Here is a 19839-nt window from a genome sequence, read left to right on the forward strand (position 1 = left end):
ACCTACCATCCGACTTACGACCGAGTTCGGTTCCGAGAAACTGGTCGTAAGTCGAAATGGTCGTAAGTCGAACTTTACTACTGAATATCAACAAAACATTTTTGTAATGACTTTATTTTATTGTTTTATTTTGGAATTTCATGCTTTACTTTACTTTTTATGCTGTTAGTACTGTATTTTATACTGTAAGGTTTAGGATAAACACTGTGTACAACACAAATAGTTGTTTATTTCCCAGAAAATTGGCATAAAAAACACGGTCGTAAGTCGAGTGGTCGTAAGTCAAGCAGGTCGTAAGTCGGATGGAAGGTGTATTATGGAATTACTCAGTAAACTGCAATCAAGTCTCTGTCCCACACTTTCGCTTGGCTGATTTCATGGGACTGTAGAATTATCTGGGTGGGCTAAATTGGGATGATCTGACTATGGGTCAGGTAGCTGGTGTTAGTTGCCAATATGACGTTTTTCAGAGTACAGTTCTAGCTGCTCAGTCAACTTTTGTTCCGTGTAGGGAAATTAGATCTGACAAAAATGATCCCAAATGGATGAACAATAGATTAAAACATCTCACTGGTCAAAAGAGAGGCATTTTTAGACATATCAAAAGAGGGGATGGGCAGTTAAGAAATCAATGCATTCAATTAGAGAGAGAAATAAAGAAAGGAATAAGAAAAGCAAAAAGGGATTACGAGGCTAAGGTCGCAAGGGATTCGAAGACTAACCCAAAAGGGTTCTTTCAGGTATACAGAAGTAATATTAGAGACAAGATTGGCCCACTTAAGAGTAGCTCAGGTCAGATCACTGACAGTGATAGGAGTATGTGTGAAATTTTAAATTCTTACTTCCTCTCAGGTTTTACTCAGGAAGATGCTAGCAAAATTCCAGAAATAATAAATTATGTAGAACAGGACAGTAATAAACTATGTACGATTGCAGTAACTAGTGACATAGTCCTTAAACAAATAGAGAAATTAAAACCTAACAAATTCCCAGGCCCTGATGAATCATTTGCAAGGGTTTTAAAGGAATGTAAAGAGGAACTTAGCATACCTTTGGCTAATCTTTTCAACATATCACTACAAACTGGCATAGTGCCTGATAAGTGGAAAATGGCAAATTTTTTTTTTTTTTTTTTATTATCACACCGGCCGATTCCCACCAAGGCAGGGTGGCCCGAAAAAGAAAAACTTTCACCATCATTCACTCCATCACTGTCTTGCCAGAAGGGTGCTTTACACTACAGTTTTTAAACTGCAACATTAACACCCCTCCTTCAGAGTGCAGGCACTGTACTTCCCATCTCCAGGACTCAAGTCCGGCCTGCCGGTTTCCCTGAATCCCTTCATAAATGTTACTTTGCTCACACTCCAACAGCACGTCAAGTATTAAAAACCATTTGTCTCCATTCACTCCTATCAAACACGCTCACGCATGCCTGCTGGAAGTCCAAGCCCCTCGCACACAAAACCTCCTTTACCCCCTCCCTCCAACCCTTCCTAGGCCGACCCCTACCCCGCCTTCCTTCCACTACAGACTGATACACTCTTGAAGTCATTCTGTTTCGCTCCATTCTCTCTACATGTCCGAACCACCTCAACAACCCTTCCTCAGCCCTCTGGACAACAGTTTTGGTAATCCCGCACCTCCTCCTAACTTCCAAACTACGAATTCTCTGCATTATATTCACACCACACATTGCCCTCAGACATGACATCTCCACTGCCTCCAGCCTTCTCCTCGCTGCAACATTCATCACCCACGCTTCACACCCATATAAGAGCGTTGGTAAAACTATACTCTCATACATTCCCCTCTTTGCCTCCAAGGACAAAGTTCTTTGTCTCCACAGACTCCTAAGTGCACCACTCACTCTTTTTCCCTCATCAATTCTATGATTCACCTCATCTTTCATAGACCCATCCGCTGACATGTCCACTCCCAAATATCTGAATACGTTCACCTCCTCCATACTCTCTCCCTCCAATCTGATATTCAATCTTTCATCACCTAATCTTTTTGTTATCCTCATAACCTTACTCTTTCCTGTATTCACCTTTAATTTTCTTCTTTTGCACACCCTACCAAATTCATCCACCAATCTCTGCAACTTCTCTTCAGAATCTCCCAAGAGCACAGTGTCATCGGCAAAGAGCAGCTGTGACAACTCCCACTTTGTGTGTGATTCTTTATCTTTTAACTCCACGCCTCTTGCCAAGACCCTCGCATTTACTTCTCTTACAACCCCATCTATAAATATATTAAACAACCACGGTGACATCACACATCCTTGTCTAAGGCCTACTTTTACTGGGAAAAAATTTCCCTCTTTCCTACATACTCTAACTTGAGCCTCACTATCCTCGTAAAAACTCTTCACTGCTTTCAGTAACCTACCTCCTACACCATACACTTGCAACATCTGCCACATTGCCCCCCTATCCACCCTGTCATACGCCTTTTCCAAATCCATAAATGCCACAAAGACCTCTTTAGCCTTATCTAAATACTGTTCACTTATATGTTTCACTGTAAACACCTGGTCCACACACCCCCTACCTTTCCTAAAGCCTCCTTGTTCATCTGCTATCCTATTCTCCGTCTTACTCTTAATTCTTTCAATTATAACTCTACCATACACTTTACCAGGTACACTCAACAGACTTATCCCCCTATAATTTTTGCACTCTCTTTTATCCCCTTTGCCTTTATACAAAGGAACTATGCATGCTCTCTGCCAATCCCTAGGTACCTTACCCTCTTCCATACATTTATTAAATAATTGCACCAACCACTCCAAAACTATATCCCCACCTGCTTTTAACATTTCTATCTTTATCCCATCAATCCCGGCTGCCTTACCCCCTTTCATTTTACCTACTGCCTCACGAACTTCCCCCACACTCACAACTGGCTCTTCCTCACTCCTACAAGATGTTATTCCTCCTTGCCCTATACACGAAATCACAGCTTCCCTATCTTCATCAACATTTAACAATTCCTCAAAATATTCCTTCCATCTTCCCAATACCTCTACCTCTCCATTTAATAACTCTCCTCTCCTATTTTTAACTGACAAATCCATTTGTTCTCTAGGCTTTCTTAACTTGTTAATCTCACTCCAAAACTTTTTCTTATTTTCAACAAAATTTGTTGATAACATCTCACCCACTCTCTCATTTGCTCTCTTTTTACATTGCTTCACCACTCTCTTAACTTCTCTCTTTTTCTCCATATACTCTTCCCTCCTTGCATCACTTCTACTTTGTAAAAACTTCTCATATGCTAACTTTTTCTCCCTTACTACTCTCTTTACATCATCATTCCACCAATCGCTCCTCTTCCCTCCTGCACCCACTTTCCTGTAACCACAAACTTCTGCTGAACACTCTAACACTACATTTTTAAACCTACCCCATACCTCTTCGACCCCATTGCCTATGCTCTCATTAGCCCATCTATCCTCCAATAGCTGTTTATATCTTACCCTAACTGCCTCCTCTTTTAGTTTATAAACCTTCACCTCTCTCTTCCCTGATGCTTCTATTCTCCTTGTATCCCATCTACCTTTTACTCTCAGTGTAGCTACAACTAGAAAGTGATCTGATATATCTGTGGCCCCTCTATAAACATGTACATCCTGAAGTCTACTCAACAGTCTTTTATCTACCAATACATAATCCAACAAACTACTGTCATTTCGCCCTACATCATATCGTGTATACTTATTTATCCTCTTTTTCTTAAAATATGTATTACCTATAACTAAACCCCTTTCTATACAAAGTTCAATCAAAGGGCTCCCATTATCATTTACACCTGGCACCCCAAACTTACCTACCACACCCTCTCTAAAAGTTTCTCCTACTTTAGCATTCAAGTCCCCTACCACAATTACTCTCTCACTTGGTTCAAAGGCTCCTATACATTCACTTAACATCTCCCAAAATCTCTCTCTCTCCTCTGCATTCCTCTCTTCTCCAGGTGCATACACGCTTATTATGACCCACTTCTCGCATCCAACCTTTACTTTAATCCACATAATTCTTGAATTTACACATTCATATTCTCTTTTCTCCTTCCATAACTGATCATTTAACATTACTGCTACCCCTTCCTTTGCTCTAACTCTCTCAGATACTCCAGATTTAATCCCATTTATTTCCCCCCACTGAAACTCTCCTACCCCCTTCAGCTTTGTTTCGCTTAGGGCCAGGACATCCAACTTCTTTTCATTCATAACATCAGCAATCATCTGTTTCTTGTCATCCGCACTACATCCACGCACATTTAAGCAACCCAGTTTTATAAAGTTTTTCTTCTTCTCTTTTTTAGTAATTGTATACAGGAGAAGGGGTTACTAGCCCATTGCTCCCGGCATTTTAGTCGCCTCATACGACACGCATGGCTTACGGAGGAAAGATTCTTTTCCACTTCCCCATGGACAATAGAAGAAATAAAAAAGAACAAGAGCTATTTAGAAAAAGGAGAAAAACCTAGATGTATGTATATATATATATGCATGTGCGTGTCTGTGAAGTGTGACCAAAGTGTAAGTAGGAGTAGCAAGATATCCCTGTTATCTTAGCGTGTTTATGAGACAGAAAAAGAAACCAGCAATCCTACCATCATGCAAAACAGTTACAGGTTTTTGTTTCACAGTCATCTGGCAGGACGGTAGTACTTCCCTGGGTGGTTGCTGTCTACCTATTTACAAGAAAGGTGACAGGTCCTTAGCTTCGAACTATAGACCAATAAGCCTTACCTCCATGGTGAGAAAATTTATGGAATCAATAATTGCCGAGGCAATTCGTAGCCACCTTGATAGGCATAAATTGATAAATGAATCTCAACACAGTTTTACTAAAGGGCATTCCTGTCTTACGAATTTACTAACTTTTTTCGCTAAGGTGTTCAAGGAGGTAGATCATGGTAATGAATATGAGATTGTGAATGTGGACTTCAGTAAGGCTTTCGATAGAGACTTTTGAGGAAAATTAAGGCACACGGAATAGGAGATATTTTTTTCCTGGGTAGAGGCAGGGTTGACAAATAAGTAGCAAAGGGTTTGCATAAATGGGGAGAAATCAGAATGGGGGCATGTCACAAGCAGAGTTCCACAGAGGTCAGTGTTGGGCTCCTTGTTGTTCACAATTTACATAAACGATATAGATGAGGGAATAAATAGCGACAAAAGCAAATTTGCTGATGACACCAAAATAGGCCGTCCAATTCATTCTACTGAGGACATTAGTGCACTCCAGGATGATTTGAATAGACTGATGCAGTGGTCGGAGAAGTGGCAGATACAGTTCAATATAGACAAATGCAAAGTTCTAAATGTTGGACAGGACAATAACCATGCCACTTATAAACTGAATAGTGTAGATCTTAATACTAATGATTGCAATAAGGATTTAGGAGTTCTAGTTAGCAGTAATCTGAAACCAAGACAGCAAAGCTAACAGAATCCTTGGCTTCATATGAAGAAGTATAAATAATAGAAGTCCTCAGGTTGTTCAACTCTATACATCCTAGGTTAGGCCTCATTTAGATTATGCTGCACAGTTCTGGTCACCATATTACAGAATGGATGTAAATGCACTGGAAAACGTACAGAGGAGGATGACAAAGCTGATCCCATGTATCAGAAATCTTCCCTATGAGGATAGACTGAGGGCCCTGAATCTGCACTCTCTAGAAAGGCATAGAATTATGGGGAAGATGATTGATGCACTGGCCAGGGAGGTATACCATATTTTAGGAGTGAAGAACAGGATGCGAGTGTGGGGGAGGTGCATGAGGCATTACGTAGAATGAAAGGGGGTAAAGCAGCTGGAACTGATGGGATCATGACAGAAATGTTAAAAGCAAGGAGGGATATAGTGTTGGAGTGGTTGGTATTTTTGTTTAATAAATGTATGAAAGAGGGGAAGGTACCTAGGGATTGGTGGAGAGCATGTATAGTCCCTTTATATAAAGGGAAGGGGGACAAATGAGATTGTAAAAATTATAGAGGAAAAAGTTTACTGAGTATACTAGGAAGTGTGTACGGTAGGGTTATAATTGAAAGAATTAGAGGTAAAACAGAATGTAGGATTGCGGATGAGCAAGGAGGATTTAGAGTGAGTAGGGGATGTGTAGATCAAGTGTTTACATTGAAGCATAATTTTTTTTTTTTTTAACAAGTCAGCCGTCTCCCACCGAGGCAGGGTGACCCAAAAAAGAAAGAAAATCCCCAAAAAGAAAATACTTTCATCATTATTCAACACTTTCACCTCACTCACATATAATATGTGAACAGTATTTAGATAAAGGTAGGGAAGTTTTTACTGCATTTACTGATTTAGAAAAGGCATATGATAGAGTGGATAGGGGAGCAATGTGGCAGATTTTGCAAGTGTATATGGAATAGGTGGTAAGTTACTAAATGCTGTAAAGAGTTTTTATGAGGATAGTGAGGCTCAGGTTAGGGTGTGTAGAAGAGAGGGAGAATACTTCCCGGTAAAAGTAGGTCTTAGACAGGGATGTGTAATGTCACCATGGTTGTTTAATATATTTATAGATGGGGTTGTAAAAGAAGTAAATGCTAGGGTGTTCGGGAGAGGGGTGGGATTAAATTATGGGGAATCAAATACAAAATGGGAATTGACACAGTTGCTTTTTGCTGATGATACTGTGCTTATGGGAGATTCTAAGGAAAAATTGCAAACGTTAGTGGACGAGTTTGGGAGTGTGTGTAAAGGTAGAAAGTTGAAAGTGAACAAAGAAAAGAGCAAAGTGATGAGGGTATCAAATGATTTAGATAAAGAAAAATTGGATATCAAATTTAGGAGGAGGAGTATGGAAGAAGTGAATGTTTTCAGATACTTGGGATTTGATGTGTTGGCGGATAGATTTATGAAGGATGAGGTTAATCATACTAGGTAGTAGGTTGGTAAACAGCAACCGCCCAGGGAGGTACTACCGTCCTGCCAAGTGAGTGTACAACGAAAACCTGTAATTGTTTTACATGATGGTAGGATTGCTGGTGTCTTTTGTCTGTCTCATAAACATGCAAGATTTCAGGTATGTCTTGCTACTTCTACTTACACTTAGGTCACACTACACATACATGTACAAGCATATATACACACACCCCTCTGGGTTTTCTTCTATTTTCTTTCTAGTTCTTGTTCTTGTTTATTTCCTCTTATCTCCATGGGGAAGTGGAACAGAATTCTTCCTCCGTAAACCATGTGTGTTGTAAGAGGTGACTAAAATGCCGGGAGCAAGGGGCTAGTAACCCCTTCTCCCATATAAATTACTAAATTTAAAAGAGAAACTTTCATTTTTCTTTTTGGGCCACCCTGCCTTGGTGGGATATGGCCGGTGTGTTGAAAGAAAGAAGAAAGAGGTTAATCATAGAATTGATGAAGGAAAAAAGGCGAGTGGTGCGTTGAGGTGTATGTGAAGACAAAAAACAAAGAAGGGAATGTATGAAAGTACAGTGGACCCTCGCCTAATGAACGCATCGCATAATGTTAAATCCGCCTAATGAAGCATTTGAGTGTAAAAATTTTGGCCCGCTTAACGATAAAAAACTCCCCCAACGTGATTCCTCCCAAACCTGTCTGTCCAGCCTGAGCGCCTCAGCTGCCTTGCTGTCATTGTTTACAAGCCAGGGTGGCTGGTTGCATGCATACATTCGATACATTTTGTATTATTCCATTGTTTATAGTGCTTGTAACTGCTAAATAAGCCACCATGGGCCCAAAGAAAGCTTCTAGTGCCAACCCTGTGGTAAAAAGGGTGAGAAATACTATCATACCGCAGTCAGGTGTTGCTGCACCACGGTCAGCTGTTGCTGCACCAGTCTGCTGCACCACCGTCAAGCTGTTGCTGCACCATGGTCAACTGCTGCTGCACCACAGTCAGCTGTTGCTGAACCACTGTCAGCTGCTGCTGCTGCACTACAGTCAGCTGCTGCACCATGGTGAACTGCTGCTGCACCACAGTCAGCTGTTGCTGAACCACGGTGAGCTGCTCCTGCACCACGGTCAGCTGCTGCTGCACCAGTCAGCTGCTGCTGCACCACGGTCAGCTGTTGCTGCACCATAGTCAGCTGCTGCTGCACCACCATCAGCTGTTTCTGACCAACATGACTCATCCCGAACCTGTCCATTCAGCCCTGCCGTCATTGTTTACAAGCCAGGGTGGTGGGTTGCATGCATACATTCAATACATTTTGTATTATTCAATTGTTTATAGTGCTTGTAACTGCTAAATAAGCCACCATGGGCCCAAAGAAAGCTTCTAGTGCCAACCCTGTGGTAAAAAGGGTGAGAAATACTATCGTACCACAGTCAGCTGCTGCTGCGCCACTGTCAGCTGTTGCTGGACCAGTCAGCTGTTGCTGGACCAGTCAGCTGTTGCTGCACCATGGTCAGCTGTTGCTGCACCATGGTCAGCTGTTGCTGCACCATGGTCAGCTGTTGCTGGACCCGTCAGCTGTTGATGGATCAGTCAGCTGTTGCTGCACCATGGTCAGCTGTTGCTGGACCAGTCAGCTGTTGCTGGATCAGTCAGCTGTTGCTGCACCACGGTCAGCTGTTGCTGGACCACCATCAGCTGTACTACTCAAAGATGTGGAGTGTGTGTTGTTGGTGTGGCTTAACGTGAAACAATTACTGAGAAACGATTAACCCCAGAGGGTTAGTCACCCAGGATAACCCAAGAATGCCAGTGCATCATTGAGGACTGTCTAACTTACTTCCATTGGGGTCCTTAATCTTGTCCCCCAGGATGTGACCCACAACAGTCAACTAACACCCAGGTGAACAGGAAAAAATGCCTGGAACTAGTACTCATATTGGTGAATTTAAGGCCAGCAAAGGTTGGTTTGAGAGATTTAAGAATTGTAGTGGCATACACAGTGTGATAAGGCATGGCGAAGCTGAAAAATTCATCCCCAACAAGTGTTCAATTGTGACGAAACAGGCCTGTTCTGGAAGAAAATGCCAAACAGGACCTGCATTACTCAGGAGGAAAAGGCACTCCCAGGACACAAGCCCATGAAAGACAGGCTAACTCTCCTGTTTTGTTGTAATGCTAGTGGGGATTGCAAAGTGAAGTCTTTGCTGGAGTATCACTCTGAAAATCCCAGTGTTCAAGAAAAACAGTGTCTCATCACTCATCAATACTCTTCAATAAAGGTAAGTGTCATTTTAACATTTGTTTATGTAGTTATTGTGGATGTCTTATTGTTTTCTTTATAGGGAAATGTATATTTCATGAAAAAAAAAAATTAACACTTTTGGCTGTCTGGAACGGACTAATTGGATTTCCATTATTTCTTATGGGAAAAATTAACTCGGCTAACGATAATTTCGGCTAACAATGAGCTCTCAGGAACGGATTAATATCGTTAGGCGAGGGTCCACTGTACAGTAGTACCAACACTCTTACATGGGCGTAAAGCTTGGGTTGTGAATGCAGCAGCTAGGAGGTGGTTGGAGGCAGTGGAGACGTCCTGTCTAAGGGCAATGTGTGGTGTAAATATTATGCAAAAAATTCGGAGTGTGGAAATTAGGAGAAGGTGTGGAGTTAATAACAGTACGTATTAGTCGAAGGGCTGAAGAGGAGTTGTTGAGGCGGTTTGATCGTTTAGAGAGAATGGATCAAAGTAGAATGACATGGAGAGCATTTAAATGTGTAGGGGAAGGAAGGCGGGGTAGGGGTCGTCTTCGAAAAGGTTGGAAGGAAGGGGTAAGGGAGGTTTTGTGGGTGAGGGGCTTGGACTTCCAGCAGGCGTGCATGAGCGTGTTCGATAGGAGTGAATTAAGAAAATGGTATTTGGGACCTGATGATCTGTTGGAGTGTGAGCAGGGTAATATTTAGTGAAGGAATTCAGGGAAACTGGTTATTTTCATATAGTCGGACTTGAGTCCTGGAAATGGAAAGTACAGTGCCTGCACTCTAAAGGAGGGGTTCGGGATATTGCCAGTTTGGAGGGATATGCTGTGTATCTTTATACGTGCATGCTTCTAAACCGTTGTGTTCTGAGCACCTCTGCAAAAACAGTGATTATGTGTGAGTGAGGTGAAAGTGTTGAAAGATGATGAAAGTATTTTCTTTTCGGGGATTTTCTTTCTTTTTGGGTCACCCTGCCTTGGTGGGAGACGGCCGACTTGTTAAAAAAAAAAAAAATGATTGAGGTGTATAAATGGAATACAGGAATATATAAAAGGGATCCTAGGTAGTAGGTTGGTAAACAGCAACCGTCCTGCCAAATGAGTGTACAACGAAAACCTGTAATTGTTTTACATGATGGTAGGATTGCTGGTGTCTTTTGTCTGTCTCATAAACATGCAAGATTTCAGGTATGTCTTGCTACTTCTACTTACACTTAGGTCACATTACACATACATGTACAAGCATATATATATATACACACCCCTCTGCGTATTCTTCTATTTTCTTTCTAGTTCTTGTTCTTGTTTATTTCCTCTTATCTCCATGGGGAAGTGGAACAGAATTCTTCCTCCGTAAGCCATGGGTGTTGTAAGAGGCGACTAAAATGCAGGGAGCAAGGGGCTAGTAACCACTTCTCCCTATAAATTACTAAATTTAAAAGAGAAACTTTCGTTTCTCTTTTTGGGCCACCCTGCCTTGGTGGGATACGGCCAGTGTGTTGAAAGAAAGAAAGATAAAAGGGATGTAAATAGCGTGCTGAAAATATCCAGCCAAGACAGGACTCGCAGCAGTGGTTTCAAGTTGGAAAAGTTCAGATTCAGGAAGGACATAGGAAAGCAATGGTTTGGTAATAGAGTTGTGGATGAATGGAACGAACTCCCAAGTACCGTTATAGACGCTAAGATGTTGTGTAGTTTTAAAAATAGGTTGGATAAATACATGAGTGGGTGTGGGTGGGTGTGAGTTGGACCTGGTAGCTTGTGCTACCAGGTCTGGTGCCATGCTCCTTCCTTAAGTGGAAGTGACCTGACTAGGTGGTCATTGTTCTAGGCCTGGAGGTGGCATGGACCTGCTTCGCATTGAGTCAGTAGGCCTGTTGCAGTGTTCCTTTCTTATGTTCTTATCATTATCTCTGCCAAATTTGCAGGTTCGAATTCTGCTGTAGACCAAGAGATAATGTTTGTAAATAACAAGTATTTACAGTACTGTACATAGCACCCTCTAGGCATATATATTTTTTTCAACACATCAGCCATCTCCCACCAAGGCAGGATGACCCAAAGAAGAAAGATCACCATCATTCAACACTTTCACCATCATTCATACATGATCACTGTCTTTGCAAAGGTGCCCAGATACAACTGTTTAGATGTCACTCCAAACAGCAAATATACTCCAGCAAATATCTCTTTTGTGTACATGATATATATTTATTGTATATAAAATGGTATTACATTCTGTATATTCATAAATGATATGAAGCAACCATTTAAAAGAATTAATGCTGTAGATCAAGAGATATATAGTACATAAGAGAAGTAAAATACAATACAGTACTCTATACAATATACAGAGCAAAACTGTATAGCAGCATGTTAATTCTTGTATTCATACTGCACCTCTTTGTTTGCTGCACGATAGCTAGTCAGGATGTGATTTCGAATGGACCTGGTGAGAGTATAATAAGGGGAGTTGGCATAAGACCCAGTTGATATATTCTTTAGGCGCTCTCCTGCCTTCAACTCTATATAGAGCGTGACAAGTCCATCGGCTACTAAATCATGCAGAGTATCAAAGCGCTTCTCACCAACATAGTGTTTCTTGCTATCATAGTATAAGCGGAAGTGTTTTATTTGATTGTTAAATCTGAAAGATATAAGTCAAATATTAATTCATCCATATAACTTTTAAAATGTTAACATATTATTATTATAATCAAAAAAGAAGAGTTAAAAAATGTTAACATAATGCACTTGTGTAAGTAATTTCTAGACAAAAGTACAATAGTGCCTAAATCTTCAAAAATAGAAACAAAGTTGGAGAAGACTGGGTTGTAGATGTAGTGTGGGTAAGCCCACACTACAACTACAAGAAGCTGTTTCACAATTCAACTCAAATTATTAATTTGTTAAAACAAGCATACAAAATACAGTACAGAATCCTTTATTCAAATCCCAAAATCCGAAAGCTTTTCGAATGTTGACATTATGCACCACAAATGGATCATTCAGTGAAAGACGTGGTGGAGGCTCAATCCTCCATCTGTTGAGCCCTGATAGACAACCTTCATATTTGTACTAATGCCAGTTTGTTATATGCAGCAATTACTAATTGATTACCACGTGTTTTGTACTCTGTGGTGTGAAGATATTGTTCAAAATGTGAGAAGGGCTTATGAGCAATAGTGAAAACAAAAAAAAAAAAAAGCATTTATGTTTATCTGTATCATAGAAAGTCAAATTGTTGGAAAAACTTGAGAGGAGCAGTGTAAGTGTGAAGTGTTTGGCTGAGCAATTTCGCGTTGGAACAATCACTGTCTACGACTTAAAGAAACAGAAGGACTTTAAGTTTATTCAGGTATACACAAATACAGTTACATAGATTATCATACATAGCAGCATATATGTAGAGAACCTGGGATAACCCAAAAAAGTCAGACACAGTGACTTATTTCCATTGGGGGACAAATTATTGAAGTTATATGCTGAAAGTGATGAACAGAAGTTAATGAAAAAGAGAAAAACATTGCATAGAGGGAACAATGAAGATCTCAATCATGTACTGATGGAGTGGATTCATCAGCGTCAGAGTGAGCATATGCCACTTAACAGAATGCTGATCATGAAACAAGCAAAAATCTATTATGACAAACTGAATACTGAAGGTAACTGTGAATATTCAGCAGCTAGTTACAAAAATTTAAGACAAGGCATGACATTGAATATTTAAAGATTAATGGTGATAAAACATCTGAGAGAAAACATCATCAATGTGTTTGCCAAGATTGTTGCTGATGAAAATCTAACAGCAGAACAAATATACAATGCTGCTGAGACATTGCTGTCCTGGTGTTATTGCCCCAGAAAAACACTGACTACAGCTGATGAGAGAACTACAGGAGTTAAGGATGCCAAGGACAAATTAACTGTGCTGAGATACAGTGGCATCATAAGGAAGAGGGGCAGGGAGGCCAGGTAACACCATTTAGGGGGGTGACACCAAAGAGCCTCTAAAGAAGATGACACTAATGCCCAAGACAGTGCTGCAGCAACATAAGAGAAGAATCCTTCATTTCTATATAGCATATTATATGATTACAGTATACAAATTGGCCTATATAGGGAAAATCATGAATTTTGATGATGTGATAGATGATTCTGCAGGATTGAAGGCAAGGAAATGTAGGATCAGATTCACCGAGATGTTACCTGTACTCAAGGTCAAATCGGAACAAGTGTTTCTCTGATATTGAAATGTTTTTCTTTATTTTTTTCAAGTTTTTTTTTTTTTTTTTTTGCATTGTTAAAGATGAATAAATGTAGGAGCTGTTGCCTGTACTCAAAGTGGTATTTGAGTTTATGTTTCCTCAATATTACTACAATTATTTGTTTTATCATTAATAAAGTTGAGAAGTATTCTCCTGTTTGGTTTATGGTCCTTAAATGTTCTCATTAGTCATTGGCCATGCATTAGTTATGTGACTGGAGTTTACTTCCCCCATCCCCCCACCCTTGGATTTCATGTGGGCGACACCAAAGATGCTGCCCCGGGTGACACCAAAGATTCCGCCCCGGGTGACACCAACCCTAGCGACGCCTCTGCTGAGATGTGCTAATGCAGCAGGCATGTAAAAGTGTAAACGTGCTGTGGTAGGCAAAAACCTGAGTTCTCACTGTTTTAAAGGTGTGAATACCTTACCAATCCATTATTATGATGACAAAAGAACATAGATCACCAGGGACATCTTTTCTGATTGGTCTCACAAACATTTTGTACCAGCAGCTCGTGCCCAGTGCAGGAAGCCTGACTGGATGCCAAGTGCAAGATTTTGTTATTCCTTGATTACTGCTGTTCATCCTCCAACTGAACTTTTCATCAAAGATAATGTTTATGTCATGTACTTTCCCCCAAATGTGACTTCATTAACCCTTTCAGGGTCCACAGGCCCTCTCAGAGACTAGTTCTCAGGGTCCCCCAAATTTAAAAAAAAAAAAAAAATTTTTTTCTTATGAAAAGATAGAGAATCTTTTCCCGATCATAATGACACCAGAAGTATGAAATTTGATGGAAAACTACGGAATTATGCTTTCGCGAAGTTAGGGGTCTCGACGATGTTTATACATCGCCGATTTTGCCCACTTTGAGCCCTATTTTCGGCCAATTCCAGTGTACTAGTCGACAAAAATCAAAACTAATTTGCTAGAACTCCATTTTTTCTATCGAATGAGTACAAGAAACCACCAATTTACCGATTTCAACTATCCAATACAGTGGTCAGTATTTAGCAATTTTGCCAATTTCACACAAATTTCAAAAGATGCCAATCTCCAAATAGGGTCCAGAATAAACAAGAAAGACATTCCTGGCACTAAAATAACATTTCCTCTGTTCATTAGTCACATCCCCAGGCCCCTCTTACATTTCTTTTGCTTTCCACTTTTAATTTTTATTCTCACAAAAAAAAATAAGATTTACTGTTATGCAGACTACTGCATTAGTGTAGAAATGGTATAAATAATATCGACGCACCTGTGAAAGAATATTAGTTTCACCAGTTGACGTGTATTGGACGCTTAGCATGATTTGTTTACTTTTGAACTTTGGTAAAAATCGAGCATTTCTGCTACTTTGAGCTCAATTTCAAGGTAATTTTCATTGTAAAACCAGTCAAAATCATCTCAATTTCTGTAATACGTCTTCCACTCTATACAATGAGACCAGGAAAACTAGAATACAACAATAAATACCATATGAAAATACAGTGGACCCCCGGTTTACGATCACCTCCCGATGCAACCAATTATGTAAGTGTATTTATGTAAGTGCGTTTGTACGTGTATGTTTGGGGGTCTGAAATGGACTAATCTAATTCACAATATTCCTTATGGGAACAAATTCGTTCAGTAATGGCACCTGAACATACTTCTGGAATGAAATAATATCGTAAACCGGGGGTCCACTGTATAGTGCAAAGTCGCTGTTTTAATCCAAAAACACGGTCAAAGTTTTTTTTCTCATTACACCCTGTGTGCTGCAGGATTTTTTTTATACTGTGCACACTGACCACATAGACCCATTCTTTCATATGTAGGCCTACCAGCTTTCTCTCACTAGATTTGAAGGCGCGTAAGCCGTACTAGTACAGCCGAAACCCTGAAAGAGTTAATTCAGCCATGTGACCAAGGCATCATTAGATGCCTGGTGGCTAAAGCTCTCACTTCACACAGCGAGGGTCTGGGTTCGATTCTCGGCAAGGGTATGTCAACTGACTGGTGTGGATCACATCCTGGGACAAAACTGACGTGATTTGTCTGAAATGCTCTGCATAACAAGCAGCTTTCTATGTAGTAGTATGTCACTGATGTTAGCTAGGTCTGTATACCTTGTACACGTACTTGTAGAAATAAAGATATTATTATTATATTATTATTAAATAAAAAGACAATTTTTTGAAGAGCATGTTGGCAGCAGTGAATAGAGGCATGGATGTAGACAGCTTCAAGGAGTTTATTCTGAAGGATGTTGTATACACAGCTGTCAGTGCACGGGATCATGTAACTAAACAAACCCTTTAACATGCCTGGCACAACCTCTGGCCTGCAGCTATGTTGAGTGATGATGGACAAAGTGATGAATTTAAAGGATTCTGCATGTCAAGAGATAGAAAGATGATTTCAGACCTCCTTATATTCACAAATTCCAATAACACAATAAATTGAAAAACTAATGTAAAAGACTTGAAAGCGATCATGTCAGAGGATCTCACCTTCAAAGATCATACATAACACTGTATCAATCGCATCTGCTAGAAAAATGACAGGATGGATAATGAGAATCTTCAAAGCTAGGGAGGCCAAGCCCATGATGACACACTTCAGGTCACTTGTTCTATCTAGGCTGGAATACTGCTGCACACTAACAGCACCTTTCAAGGAAGGCAGGTGAAACTGCTGACCTAGAAAGTGTAGAGAACCTTCACGGCACACACAACTGCGATAAAACACCTCAATTACTGGGAATGTTTGAAGTTCCTCAACCTGCACTCCCTAGAATGTAGGCGGGAGAGATGCAAGATTATATACACTAGCAAAATCCTAGACTGATTAATACCAAACTTGCACACGAAAATCACTCCCAATGAAAGCAAAAGACTTGGCAGATGATGCAACATCCCCCCAGTGAAAAGTATGGGTGCCACTAGCATGATAAGAGACAACACAATAAGTGTCAGGGGCCCAAGACTGTTCAACTGCCTCTCAGCATACATAAGAAGGATTACCATTAGACCCCTGGCTGTCTTCAAGAAGGCACTGGAGGCACCTAAAGTCAGTACCTGACCAGCTGGGCTGAGGTTCATACATCGGGTTGCATGAAGCCAACAGTAACAACCTGGTTGATCAGGCCCTGATCCACCATGAGGCCTGGTCACAGACCAGGCCATGGGGGCATTGACCCCCAAAACCCTCTCCAGGTATACTCCAGGTAATCTGTAGGAAATGGATATCAAAGTTCTTAACACTGATAATGACGCTCCAGTTGTTCATTCAATGACCGATGGAAATATAAACACATATGCAGTATAATGTGATCCTTTATTAGCAACATTTCACCCATGCAGTGGGCTTTATCAAGTCACAAACAGATCTAATAAAGCCCACTGCGTGGGCAAAACGTTGTCCATAAAGGATCACATTATACTGCATGTGTGTTTATATTTCCATTGTGTTGGTATTTTATACCATTTATTTCCATCAATGACCGATGCTGAAATAGTTGAAATGGTTCTGAATCAAGGTGATCCTGATGATAATAGTTACAATGAAGATGACATTGTTAACACAGTGAAAAATGTGCCAATAGATAACATGGTGAAAATGTATAATGGACTTACTGAAGGACTAGAGCAGCATGCATTCAAAATGGAACAAGAAATCATGTCAGTGTATAAAATCAGAGAGAGACTGCTATGACAAAAACCATTGTTACTGAGGCAGATGACACAGGAACATTAAAAAAGTCATCCAGAACTGCTTCTTCATCCCTAGAGCATCCACTTCCAGGTCCCTCAGCTGCTTCTGATGTTCATCCTAGAGCATATACTTCCAGGTCCTGCAACTGCTTCTGATGTTCCTCCTAGAGCACCTACTTCCAGGTCCCTCAACTGCTTCTGATGTTCCTCCTGGAGCATCTACTTCCAGGTCCCTCAACTGCTTCTAATGTTCATCCTAGAGCATCTACTTCCAGGTCCCTCAACTGTTTTTGATGTTCCTCCTACAGCATCCACTTCCAGGTCCCTCAACTGCTTTTGATGTTCCTCTTAGAGCATCCACTTCTAGGTTCCTGAACTGCTTTTGATGTTCCTCCTACAGAATCCACTTCCAGGTCCCTCAACTGCTTCTGATGTTCCTCCTCAGTGATTTCATCAATGATGTACTCTCTCCCTCAAGTTTCTCAGACCTGGCATAGCTGTAGTGTCTGGGCCTGCTTTTATCTTCCTTTTGTAAGCAGTCATCCTGTTCATTTGGTACAGTACCCGCACAGTACAGTACTGTGTTTAGACTTCAGATAAAGGATTTCTGTACTATATTTTATATGTCCAAAGTGAAATTTAAAATATATACAGATGCTCCTCAATTTACAATGGTTAGACTTGCAAGAATTTTGGGAAGATTTTAACATCCTTAGTGCTATCAGGATGAACTTGTATTCATTCATTTACTTTTCAATACTGGTACTTTGTTAGATACAGTAATTATTTGTTTATTTACTTGTTCATTGACAGCAGTTACTTATTTAGTTATCATATATACAGCAGGGCCCCGCTTTACGGCGTTTCGCTTTATGGCGTTCCGCTAATACGGACATTTCAAATTATGACCAAAACTCACTATACGGCTCCCCTCACCTGTCTTTCTAATACGGTCACAGCGGCCCACCGAGTTTGTTTACATTCTCCCTGAGCACATCTCCTTATTATGTCTGGAAACTTTCCAAAATTTCAAGTGTTTTAAAGTTATTGTATATTTTATATGTATTGTACTTGATAATTAAACTTGTGTACACCTGTACCTAAATAAACTTACACACTGTGCTGGCATGTAGGTACACATTAAAATCACTAAGAGTCTCTCTACTCTTGATGCAATAATAATAATAATAATAATAATAATAATAATAATAATAATAATAATAATAATAATAATAATAATAATAATAATAATAATAATCTCTTGGGCGCATTAATGTCGCATATTACGTTAATATAGACATTTCCCTTAATCTATGATATTTTTTTTCAAAATTATATAAGAAACACATTATGTAACACACAAACATGATACATGCACCCACAGTATAAAAATTTATACAAATATATATGAGATGTTTACCAAACGGTTTGTAGAAGTGTTGGAAGAATTACGTTTTCTCTAGCCCGTCACCTGTTACTAGGGATAACTGTAGAAAAATATTCCTTTCGTATGCCTTCACTTTATAGCTATAATTCTGTACTAACTTGTACACAGTGTAAGAGTATTTGTTTCGTGATTTAATTATTATAATAATAATAAAAATATTATAAGGTAAAAGTTTCACAAACTCTTACAAATGTAAATGAATGAATTAAAACCGGACACGTATTAATACCGTCCATTTCGCCTGACCGAGTGATCGTCCACAACCTGTTCAGTTTGTTTGTTTACGCTGTCTGAGCTCGGTGTATCATTAAATGTTGTATATTACGTTAATATACACATTTTCATTAATCCATCCGTGATATTTTTTTCAAAATTATATAATAAACATGATACATAACATAAATACATAACAACATATGTGTAGAGAACCTAGGATAACCCAAAAAAGTCAGAGTGACTTACTTCCATTGCGTTCACTCAGAGCATCATTTCTTCTCAAAATGATGTTACATGAGAATGGGAGTGTTCTTCTTTATTTATTCTACCGTATCAATGTAGAGACAACCTGTACACAATGTAACTTGTACACAAACCAGACGTGTACACTGTTTACAAAACTTACCTTCACCTGGTTTGTTTACATAACTCTGCGCCTGTCCTCTCTCATGCACTCATTCTTTCTCTCTGGTATGGTAGCCTGGCTGACTACCATACATACCACACTTGATTTTTTACAATAAATACTACTCATCTCACCCTATATTTTAAGGTAAGTAATGAGTGAACTGTATATACATTTTATCGCTCTGGGATGCTTAAATATCATAGAATAGTATGTGTGGGTGGGGTGGCCTGGTATGGTAGCCTGGCTGACTACCATACATACCACACTTGATTTCTTACAATAAACACTACTTGTCTCACCCTAGATTAAGACTATAAATATTTTAAGGTAAGTAATGAGTGCACTATGTGTGTATTGTACTTTTTTATTGTTTTTTGATGCCTGGTTCTATTGCTAACATAATATATGTTAGTGTAAACTTGTTATCTAGTGTTTGTATGCATTTGTAAGTGGAAAAAAAGGGTGTTCCACTTTACGGTGGTTTCCGCTTTACGGCGGTAGCCTGGAACCTAACCCGCCGTATAAGTGGGGCCCTCCTGTATTTAGTTTCGGATAACAATATTTTCAACTTATGATGAGTTCACTGGAACATAACCCCATCATAAGTAAAGGAGCACCTATTGAGGT

At 39.9% G+C, this 19839-nt stretch overlaps 1 protein-coding gene across 2 annotated transcripts in view; it reads right to left on the bottom strand.

Annotated features, from left to right (window-relative positions):
• Window positions 1-19839, bottom strand: part of LOC128698618 (N-chimaerin) — a 98626-nt gene that overhangs the window by 28492 nt on the left and 50295 nt on the right. For both annotated transcript variants that reach the window (XM_053790961.2, XM_053790962.2), the window contains one exon: window positions 11571-11817. In XM_053790961.2, the coding sequence (XP_053646936.1) occupies window positions 11571-11817 (247 nt within the window). The remainder of the gene's footprint in view (window positions 1-11570; window positions 11818-19839) is intronic.

Source organism: Cherax quadricarinatus, chromosome 8 (genome assembly GCF_038502225.1).
Source record: "Cherax quadricarinatus isolate ZL_2023a chromosome 8, ASM3850222v1, whole genome shotgun sequence".
In the NCBI taxonomy this organism is placed as follows: Eukaryota; Metazoa; Arthropoda; class Malacostraca; order Decapoda; family Parastacidae; genus Cherax; species Cherax quadricarinatus.